The 10936-nt window shown below is 57.0% G+C and overlaps 1 protein-coding gene across 1 annotated transcript in view; it reads right to left on the bottom strand.

The window, feature by feature from the left end:
* Nucleotides 1-284: 284 nt before the first annotated feature.
* Nucleotides 285-10936, bottom strand: part of LOC34624035 — a gene marked incomplete at its 3' end in the record, with an annotated part of 41595 nt that continues 30943 nt past the window's right edge. The window contains exons 40-50 of the mRNA XM_026335805.1: nt 9965-10891; nt 9155-9877; nt 8000-8974; nt 7640-7678; nt 7241-7603; nt 6449-6761; nt 4632-6133; nt 3727-4008; nt 1944-3588; nt 1180-1874; nt 285-431 (exon numbers count right to left, since the gene is read on the bottom strand). Of these exons, the coding sequence (XP_026191590.1) occupies nt 285-431; nt 1180-1874; nt 1944-3588; nt 3727-4008; nt 4632-6133; nt 6449-6761; nt 7241-7603; nt 7640-7678; nt 8000-8974; nt 9155-9877; nt 9965-10891 (7611 nt within the window). The remainder of the gene's footprint in view (nt 432-1179; nt 1875-1943; nt 3589-3726; nt 4009-4631; nt 6134-6448; nt 6762-7240; nt 7604-7639; nt 7679-7999; nt 8975-9154; nt 9878-9964; nt 10892-10936) is intronic.

Genomic DNA, 10936 nt, shown 5'->3' with positions numbered 1-10936 from the left:
TGAGTGGACAGAGAGATGCATGCAGCGCCATCTGCAGAGGCGCTATGAGTGGACAGAGAGATGCATGCAGCGCCATCTGCAGAGGCGCTGTGAGTGGACAGAGAGATGCATGCAGCGCCATCTGCAGAGGCGCTGTGAGTGGACAGAGAGATGCATGCAGCGCCATCTGCAGAGGCGCTGTGAGTGGACAGAGAGATGCATGCAGCCCTCATCACCCCAGAAGAGACTGCAGGGATAGAGGAAAAACGCAGCAGCAGCGGCAGCACAAGCAGCCTTCGCTGCACCTTAAGAAGTTCGACGTCTACATCGGGTGCACCACAGACGAGACTCCGCAAGTCTTCCGGCCGAAGCAGCGCTCGAAGAAGTGGAATGCGAACGAGTTGCTGCACTCCCCACGCCATGCAGCAGGCAGCTTCGAACCCTTCGCTCACCTAAACACGCAGTGGCAGCAAGCCCAAAGCATGCAAAAAATTCGCAGACACCCACACATACACATATATACACCTACATATACCTACTTATACATACACCCGCATATGCATATACATATGCATATACATATACCTCTACATATACCTGCTTATACACACACCGAAAGATACCTACTTATACATAAATATACATCTACATACATATACATATACATATACACACATATACATCTACATACATCTACATACACCTACATATCCACATACATACACCTACATATACATCTACATACACCTACATATACATATACACACATATACATCTACATACACCTACATATACATGTACATACACCTACATATACATCTACATACACCTACATATACATGTACACACACCTACATATACATATGCATGCCCAACGAACCAACGCAAAAAGCAAACGAACATACACACGTATTGCAGATACAGAGGAGTATGAAAATGTATACAGCACACGACGAAAACAAAGCAGACTCTCCCCTGCGACCTATCCGCCTTTCGCAATGCTCCTTCCTTCCTTCCCGTCCCCTGCGTGCCTCCCTACTACCCCCACCATGACTCTCATGTTAGTTTGCAAACGCCAACAAGAATATCCGGAGCGCTGCCCAGTGCTCACAGGTGCAGCCCAAGGAGACAGCGTCAGTCAGCACACGAGCCACCCCCCTGTTGGTATCGGCGGCGTTCTTTGAAGGAAACCAAGCTTACTCTGACTTGCGTTTGTATGTCTAGAAGCGCCGGAAGATCCTGAAGACGGAGATGCAGCTGCTCGTGAGCCGCCAGAAGGGGCATGGATCTTCCTACAGAGTCATCAACGACTGCCCCCCTTCTCAGCATCGCGTACACTGCAGCCGAGACTTCCTCTCGTGTCTCCTCTACGTCTTCCCCCGCAGCGGCGGCGGCAGCAGCTGCAACCGCCGCCGCAGCTGCTGCAGCCGCTTCAGCGGCGCTCCTCTCTGAATCGGCCTCTGAAGCGCGGCGAGTCGCGCGCACCGAGGTGTCTGCTTCGGAGGATTGCTTCGAAGCCTCCGCAGCAGCCGCTGCGACGGGAAGCCGAAGCTTGCGGAGATGTCTGGCTGCCAGCAAATCCTGCTGCAGCAACAGCTCCTGCGCCGGCTGCTCCCCCATGAGCAGAGCCCACGTGGCGGGAGTTAGAGACAAGTTGAGGGGGCTCATGGAGATGATAGAGCATCCCATGAGGAGCCCAAGTGCCTGCAGAGCTCGGCACACCTTTTGCCCATACGTGGAGATGCCTTGTCTGCTCCAGAAGTGCAGCAGCAGGCGCGCAGGAGCGTGCTCTTCGGCAGTTCCTTTCCAGGAGGTGAAGAGCTGCGCGAACGCCTGGCGCTGCAGCTCCCACTGCCGCTGCAGAGCGCGAAGGGGAGGGATGCCGTCTGCGGAGGTTTGCGCCTCGCTGGCGTGCAGCCGCGTCGGCTCCGCCGCTGTCGTCGCAGCGACGCGCGGAGGGGGGCGCGTGCAGAAGCCGGGAGAGGCGATCAGCAGAGGAGGAGCGTCCGTCAGGCAGCACGGCAGAGGCGTCTGCCGCGAGGCGGAAGGCAGAGGGGCGCTGGCAACGCCGAGCGCTGCGTCGTCGTCGGCAAGAAAGAGGCTCGAGGAGGAGCGCAGCCTCCTTTGTCGCGCAGACACCTGCGCTGCAGCCGCAGGCACCAGAAGCTCCCTTAGCAGCGGACTGGGGGAGAGGAAGTCTCTGCCCTCGCCTACCCACGCTCTAGCGTTGCTGGAAGGGCTGAAGAGACGGCTGCTCCTCAAGTCGTCGCAGACGGCGCTAATGACTTCCGCATAAGGACCTCCCAAGTCTTGCGCTCCCTCCCCGAGCAGCTCCACGGAGAAGCATCGCTCGCGAGCGATAAGAGCAGCGGGGGGGATCTGCAGCAGCTGGTGAGACACCTGGAAGACCAGCGAAGACGCAAAAGCCTGCTCTGGGAGCAGAGAGACTTCCTCGTCCTCTGCTCCGCCGCCAACGCTGCTCCCTGCTGCCGCTCCTGAGGCGCTCGTTGCGGCGAGGCTCCCTGCGGCAGCCGCTGCTGCTGCTGCTCCCGACACAGTGCGCCCCACAGACACAATGCCTCCCCCGACGCGTGGGCAGAGGGCTTCTTGCTCTGAAGGGAGCGGAGCTTGCGGCAGCAATCCTCGCAGCAAAAACAGCGAGGCAAGAGCCTGCCAGTGCCTCTGCAAGACGGCATCCTTAGGCGCCAGCACGAAGCCTCTCGCCAGCTGATCCGCGAAAGAAGGCGCCACGTAAAGCCTCTCCTCCGCGCTGAATTCCTCCCCTCCGCGCCGCCTTTCCAGCAGCTGCGATCGCCAAATAGAGGCAGCGCGCAAGGCGAATATGCGGAGGGCAGGAAGCAGCAACTCGCGAACATTACCCACCAACGTCTCAACAAGAGACACTGGAGGGCCCACACGGAAGAGACTGCTGCTAATAATGCTGCTGCTGCTGCTAATAATGCTGCTGCTGATTATGCTGCTGCTGTTGCTGATGTTGCAGCGCAAGACACCCCACGTGCATGCGGCGTCTAGAGGTCTGAAAGGGTCGGATACAATGGGGGCAAAGACGCAGTGGCGGAGCGCAGGAAGGGGACTAATGCTGCAATTGGCAGGAGGCGCTCTGGCGGATGCTGCTGCTGCTGCTGTGGCAGCAGCAGCAGCAGCTTCTGTCGCTCCTTTTGCGGGAAGCGAGAGCTCTGCTTCAGGCAGGAGGCTGCGGCAACACAGCCGAGGAAGGCGAGGTCGGCTCAGAAGCGGCAGACAGAAGGCTGCGCTCACGTTGAGAACGTGAATCGTCTCCAGACGCCACAAGAGCCCTCTGTGCAGCTCTCGAGGGTGGGGAGGCCAGAGCAGTCGGAAGGCAGCAGTGCCAGCCGACGCGACGGCAGCTGCATCTCCTCCTCGAGCTGCAGTCGCCGCTGCTTCGTCCTCTGCTGCCTTGAGTGCGCTGCGAAAAAATACTCCCAAAACTTCAAATACTACGGCATACGCTAGAGGCGACACCTTGGGGGGGAGAAGGATAAGTGGCCACCAAGGGAAATACACCGATTCGCTCCGAGGAGCCTCCGTGTCGAGAAGAATGTCGTCTTCTGCTCCGACTTGTGTAGTCTCTTGCACATCGCTGAAGGCTTGCGGCAAGGAGTCTGGTGCTGCTGATGTTGCCGCTAGCGACGCAGGGGCAGTAGAGCTAGCTTTTGCAGCTGTTGTTGCTGTTGTTGCTGTTGCTGCTGTTGTTGCTGTTGCTGCTGTTGTTGCTGTTGCTGCTGATGCTGCTGATGCTGCTGGCATCAGCGCGCAAGCCTCATAGGCTTGCCAGCACAGCTGCAGAGCAGCTCCAAAGCGTTGGAGGTGAGCGGAAGTCGCTACCAAACTGCCAAAGCCTTCGGAACCTTCGCCGTTCGTCCTGGCAGCCTCATCAGCATCCCCTCGCTCCGACAGATCTGAACTCCACGAAGCCTCATCCTCACTCAAAGAACTGTCGAGATCGTCGCGAGGTGAGCCACCCCAGGAGCCCTCCCCTGGAGACATCTGCGCAAAAAAAGAAACACAACAACCCCACAAAAAGCCGACAGCGGTAAACGAATCGATCAAAGGGAGGCCTTATAGCCAGACGTATCTCAGCTTAGCGAATAAAAAAGATCAGCAGCATTCGACTCCCTTTACCTCCTCCCCTTTCTCTCCACAAGGCAGCAAATACAGCAGCAAATACAGCAGCATTTGCATCTCCTCCCCCTTCTCTCCACAAGGCAGCAGCAGCAGCAAATACAGCAGCATTTGCATCTCCTCCCCTTTCTCTCCACAAGGCAGCAGCAGCAGCAAATACAGCAGCATTTGCATCTCCTCCCCTTTCTCTCCAGAAGGCAGTAGCAGCAGCAAATACAACAGCATTTGCATCTCCTCCCCTTTCTCTCCACAAGGCAGCAGCAGCAGCAAATACAGCAGCATTTGCATCTCCTCCCCTTTCTCTCCAGAAGGCAGCAGCAAATACACTAGCAGTAGCAGCAAATACAGCAGCATTTGCATCTCTTCCCCTCTCTCTCCGCAAGGCAGTAGCAGCAGCAAATACAGCAGCAGCAGCAAATACAGCAGTCTTTGACCCCTCCTCATCTCCTCCCCTCACAACATCTTCCCTCCGATCCCATCGTTCTCACCTGCGCGTGAGCCGCCCCCGCTTCTGCGTAGCCGCCCTCCCGATGTCGCGACGCTGCTCCATCTTCTCTGGAGAATTCTTCATCGCGAGCATCTGCTGCTGCAGCTGCAGCTGCAGCTGCTGCTCCCTTTGACTCCGCCGGGGGGGGGGCCCCCCGCACCCCACAGGGGCCCCCATAAAAATGCCGCGCCTTGCTGAGCGATTCTGCGATTTGCAGAGGCGATACAGATGACCACCAAGGGAGGCTCCACTCCCACAGGTTGAGTGGATGCACGAAGACATCGCCGTTGCTATCCACGCGCGTTTTGAAGCGCCAAAAAAGCGTTCTTGCGGAGGCTGCTGCCGCCGGGCGTGCTGCAAACGCTGGTGTCTGTCCACTGGGAGAGGCGAAGGGAGGAGCTGTGGAGGAGCCGCGAGAGAGGGGGAGAGGCAGCGAAGGCAGTCGGATGGCGGGGAAGGGACGGGAGGAGAACAAGTTTTGCGGGGGAGAAGGAGGCTTCTTCGCGGGAGGAGGAGCTCTGGGATCGGCTAGAAGCGCTGCGAGTAAGGCATCTGGCCAGGCTTCGTTCCACGCTAGAGAGAGCGTAGAAGCCGCTTTCCAGAGGCAGCTGCTGCTGCTGGAGCCTTGCTGGATCTGAGGCTGCGCTGCTGCTGCTGCATGCGCTGCGTCGGGAGCTGCAGGCAGCAGCAAAGCGCCTGCGGATGCTCCTGCGCCGTGGAAAAGATGCACCAACTGAGAGGACGACGTCGCGTCAGCGACAGCAGCAACAGGAGGGAGGAGGGGAGGATGAGGCATCCTCCCCCGTTGGGAGCTTGTGGGCTTGACTGCTTCATCGGAATACTCTGCTGCATGGGATGCTGCATGTGTTTCCCTCTCGGCTGCGCCTCCTCCTTCTGCCGCTGCAACGTGCCTCGGCGGAAGAGGGAAGGTAGGCCGTCCAGTGGCTAGCAGTGCCTCTGCGTTGTCTGCCGCAGCTGCTTTTGCGGCAGTGAATGCAATAGACGCAATGCCTCCTAGTTGAGACTTGATGCGACAAGAGGACGTCAAGAAGGAAGCCGACGGCGGGAGCACTTGTTTGACAGATAATTTGAAGCCGGAGAACATGTATCCCTTGAAGGCGGTGGTGCTGCTGCTGCTGCTGCAATATTTGGTGCTGCTGCAATATTTGTTGCTGCTCATGGGCGGGGGAGGAGCGGTCATGGAGAGAGACTCCCGCTCGTGTGCAGCGGCAGCTTCTGCAGGCAGTGCGTGCGGAGTGGCGTTGCCTTCAACTTCCTGCTTGAGCTGCTGCGGATGCTTGCGGGGAAGCAGAAAGGCATCTGGTGGCATGTAGTTGCATGCTTCCCAAGCCGCATGCGTCGCGTACGGACTAGGCTGCACTCTGAAGCGGATGGCTGCACAGTGAGTCGCCATAAAGCCACGAGCTCCCCACAGTGAAGGATCGCGAGGAGCTGGATACGGCTGCACTACTCGGAGAGCCTCAACGGTCGCTATGGCACGACCTGTAAGACGCAGAAAAGGCAGTAGCATGCAGTAGCAGATAGTTGCATGCAGTAGCAGATAGTTGTATGCAGTAGCAGATAGTTGCATGCAGTAGCAGATAGTTGCATGCAGTAGCAGATAGTAGCATGCAGTAGCAGATAGTTGCATGCAGTAGCAGATAGTTGCATGCAGTAGCAGATAGTTGCATGCAGTAGCAGATAGTTGCATGCAGCTGCATGCAGCTGCGTGGGGAGGGGGAGCATATTTGAGTGCGTGTTCAGACGGCGCGAGCAAGGAGGGGGAAGAAAAGCGATGAAGCAACTGCGACAACGCACCAAAACGAAGCGCAGGGATCAACGCCAAGCCACCTCCAGTTCCTAGGAGTCGCTTGAATTCTCCTACGACATGCACGACTTGTAGACGATCATCAGGAAGCTCGTGTCTGTTCTCCTGCCGCTGATCCGAGGATTGTTGCAGCTTGAAGGTACAGCGAATGACGTCATCGACGCCTAGCTGCTGCAGTTGCTGCAGCCGCCTTCGAGATCGACGCAGCTGCTCGAGCAGCAAACGCATGCGGTGTATAGACACTGGGTGCTCGGGATTCGAGGGGCTTGCCGACCTAACAACTGGTGCAATTAAGTCTTGCATCTGCAGAGGACGCAGCAGCAGCAGCAGCAGACGCATGGCAGTGCATGCAGTGGAGGTGTTGGATTTCATAACAACTCCCCAAAGCGGTGGCATAACACATGCACACCTTTAAAAGGCGTAAAACTGGCTCCACAAAAAATGCAAAAGTCTGAGGCTGCAGGAGAGGGGAGGTGGTGGAGTAAGAGGTCCTTATGCCGATATATATATATATATATATGAATGTCTATGAAAAACTAAACGCAAATATGCATATGAAAATATGCATCTACATGTATATTTACATATACGTGGATACAGATATTTATATGTATGTATAGACATATACATATGTATATACATGTATATGTATACATGTATATTCATATACATACATACATATATATACACATATATATATGTATATGTATTAAAAATGCGCATAGAAGGAGAGAAAGAAACAGAAAGAAAGAGAGATAAAGGGGAGAAGAGAGCAAAAGGACCTGCTGCTTGGCTGCCTCGAAATCGTCATGTGCTTCTTTCAATCGGATAAGCCTCGATTGGCAGAGGCACACGGAGATTTGCATGGAGAGCAACGCGGAGCACCACTTTGCCTCTTTAAGGGTGTCGTCTTCTTCTTCCTCCTCCTCGGCAGGAGAGCTTGCAGCGTCAAGGCTGTCCTCTTCAGTTTTGTTGGACGTCTCGACTTGCTGCTCGGCATGCGGCTGGCGGAAAAGTGTCTGTACAGCGCCCAAGATCGAAGCCTCAACGGAAGCTCGCCAGGTGTCTGTGGCAGGCATTTCGAGTCCAAAAGATTCCTCAGGTGCTCCCATCATTGAATTCGACAAAAATCGATGCCAGCACAGCTCGTAGTCAGTAGGACGCGCAGTTTTTGTCACCACGCTGTTGCTGTTGCTGTTGCTGCTGGTGTTGCTGCTGTTGCTGCTGCTCAGCGCAGCATGCAGAGGCTCCCAGGGAGCCGCAGCAGAGGCAGCAGCAGCAGCAGCAGCAGCAGCCGAAGCAGCAGTAGACAATGAAGGTCTGCAACTAGGGGTATCTATGCGATCCAGAAGCAGCTGCAGCATCCGCGTGAAATGCTCTCTGGGTAGCTCCACCTCTCCAGACGGTTGTTGTTGCTCTTCTTGTTGCTGCTGTCGCGAGAGCAGCGCCTGCTGCTGAGGGAACTGATGGTGGTGGTGGTGGTGGTGATGATGATGGAATTTGTTTTGATTTAACCCTAAGAAGTCTTGCAGTCGAAAGGCTTGTGCGCGGGCGAAAGCCTCCCTCGTCTCGGAAGCGGGCAGAATGGGGTGTATGGACAGGGGATGCATTCTGTCTGCTGGCGGTGTCGAGGCATATTCTCGGGGAATAAAATCTGCTGCACTGTACGACCGCAGCAGCAGCCGTTCGACATTCTCGACGTCTTCGAATAGTGCGGAGCCAGCTTCTTCCTCGCTTTCGTCTTCTAGCCGACACTGCCGGTCCCTCAGAGGGATCAATTCGCAAGCCTCCTGCTGCTTCTCGCTGCTTCGCACCAACTCAGTCTTGCAGGAGACGACGAAGAAACGGTCTGCTGGGGGAGGAATCAGAGGCACAGCACCTTCTTGGCAACGCTTCGTAGAACCTCCAGCTGCGTCTGCTGCTGCAGCCTCTCCCCTGCTGCTGCTGCCGCCGCTCTCCGAAGTGCCAACAATACGGCTGCCTCGCCTGCTTCTGCTGCTGCGTTGCCGCTGCATCTGACTTCTGCCGCGGTGAGCAGGAGGCTGTCCATACACCACAGGAACCAACCCGATCTCGGGGCCGTATATCGTCATTGCAGATGGCAGCGCATTATTGCTGCTGCTGCTGCTGCTGCTGCTGCTGCTGCTGCTGCTGCTGCTGCGTGCTGTCGCTGCTCTTTCACGAGGACGGAGAGGAATTCCTGTCGTGGCATCTAGGGGGCATCCTGCAGCGTCTTCTCTCCAATAAACTCTCAACTGTACAGTCCACGATCCGTCTAAAGCAAAGGCTTCTCGCGGCATTAAAGCTCCCGTAAGAAGATGTATGCAGTCGTCGCCAGAAGGCGCGACGCAGGAAAGCCTCACAGGCGCACTGCTGCTGCTGCTGCTGCTGCCGCTGTTGCTGCTGTTGTCACTGCTTCTCGCGGAGGCAGTAGCAACTGCCGAAGCTGCTGTAGCCTCTACACACGAACGGCGCCTTGCTCCACCAGAGCTGCCTCGGTGGAAACGCAGAGGTAGCTGCACAGCACGTCGCAGATAATTTTGCTGCTGCTGCTCTCGCTGTTGCTCCTGCTGCTGCTCCTGCTGCTGTTGCTGCTCCTGCTCTCGCTGCTGCTCCTGCTGCTGCTCTCGCTCCTGCTGCTCTCGCTCCTGCTGCGCTTCTCCCTCCGCTTCCTGCGAGCTGCGTAGCCTGCTGCTGCTGCTCTGGCTACTGCCGATCTTGCTACCACCACGGAGCATGCGCATCAGCTGAGCCGTTGCTCTGTCGAGCAAGCTCAAGGCGGAAATGCTCGGCGAGAAGGCGACCCCCTTGTCTGAAGTGCTGCTCGCCTCCTCCTCACGGAGGGGATACGTCGACGCCACGTGGTGCTGCTGCTGCTGCAGATGCTGCATGCGTTTCTGCCGTTCTTGCGTATCCAGCCTTCGAAGAACGGATCCTGGAAGAACGGGAAAACCCTTGCAGCAGTTCGCAGTGCAAGGCACCAATTGGTGGTTTTGCTGTTGCTCCTGTTGCCGATCTTGCTGTTCATGATCTCCTTCCTGTTGCTCATGCTCATGTTGGAGGTGTTCAGCTTCTTCCTGTTGTTGCTGGCACCGATTTCTAATCCTGCAGCTGCCCGTTCGATCTTCTGTCGCACAGCCATGACCTAAGGCAAAAAGTGTGTGCATTGAGCTGTCGCTGCAGCAGCTTGCCGCATAATCCACTCCGTGCCACGTGGGCGAGCTCCAGACGCTGCTAAGCTCTAAGGCAGTCACCCATGCCGCATGCTCCCCACAGAGATTCCTTATGCCAGCCTCTATCTGCTCAACGAGGGCGAGGCGAATCTCGGCTGTCGAGGGAGCAGCCGCTGTCGCAGCAGCCACTGCTGCGGCAGCAGGGCTGCCTGAGAAAGCCGGAGTGTCGGAAACGCAGCCTGCTGCCTCCAGCGACTTCTCTTCATCCACTACTTGCAGCAACGCGCCCTTGCTGGCTCTTGCCGCTGGCGCTTCTGCAGCAGCAGTCGCTGCAGCAGCAGTCGCTGCAGCAGCAGTCGCTGCAGCAGCAGTCGCCGCAGCATCCAGTCTCTCTAGAGCTCGCTGCGCATCGAGAATGAGTCGCAGCAGCTGCCGATTCTCCGCGGAGCACGGCAACGCTTCCACCGTCAGGAGGTGCCAGGGTGCAAGATCGCTTGGAGGCGCACAAAAAGTGACAGACACCCCAACAGCCTCGGGAGACACCAAAACCAAACGGCCGATCGAATCCGCGTTTCGCCCTTCTCCTCCAGCAGCACCACTCTGCTGCGTGCCAGCCCTTCCTTCCCCCCTAGGAGCATCCTGTTGCATGCGCTGGAGGGCAGCTGCTGCAGCGAGATCACGTCTGTTGCTGGCGGCGCCGACAACAGGCATTACAGCGTAAGGATGAAAACTCTCAAAAACAAATTCTCCTGAACATCTCAACAGCTCAAGAGGGTGGCCACCCGGCAGTCTGGGAGGCACCACAACTTCGATCCTGTCGAAGGCGTTGCTGCTGCTATTGTTGTTGAAGCTATCGTTGCTGCTGCTATTGTTGCTGCTGTTGGATGCGGGAAGGGGGGGGGCGAGAGATCGAGGCGCCTCGTCGTCGGAAGGGCAGACATCCGAGAGGTCTGCCTCTTCAGCGAGCTGCTGCGAGGCGTCGTTGCCGTTGGGGTGCAAGGAAGGAGCGAATTCTGTGTGTGTCGAATGTCGGAAGGAGGAGATCGCCTGTGTTGGGGAGTCTTCGTTCGCGTGGGCGCGTGCCTGAGGAAGCTGCAGCAGAGAGCTGCCGAAGCAGCTCTCTGAGAAAGCCATTGCGCGTTGCTGCAGACGGTTGGCATCCCTCCCTAAGAGAAGCAGCACGCGGTGCAGCGGAGTGTGCATGCGGTGCCACACAGCCTCTCCATCGCAGCAGCCATTGGCTGCAAGCGAAGGGGCACTCTCCTTTTGCGCGACGCCGCTAAGAGCATACAGCCGCACCAACAG

This window comes from Cyclospora cayetanensis, unplaced genomic scaffold (assembly GCF_002999335.1).
Source record: "Cyclospora cayetanensis isolate NF1_C8 unplaced genomic scaffold, CcayRef3 CcayRef3_contig_80, whole genome shotgun sequence".
Classification (NCBI taxonomy): Eukaryota; Apicomplexa; class Conoidasida; order Eucoccidiorida; family Eimeriidae; genus Cyclospora; species Cyclospora cayetanensis.
This window is presented reverse-complemented; position numbering and strand designations above follow the sequence as displayed.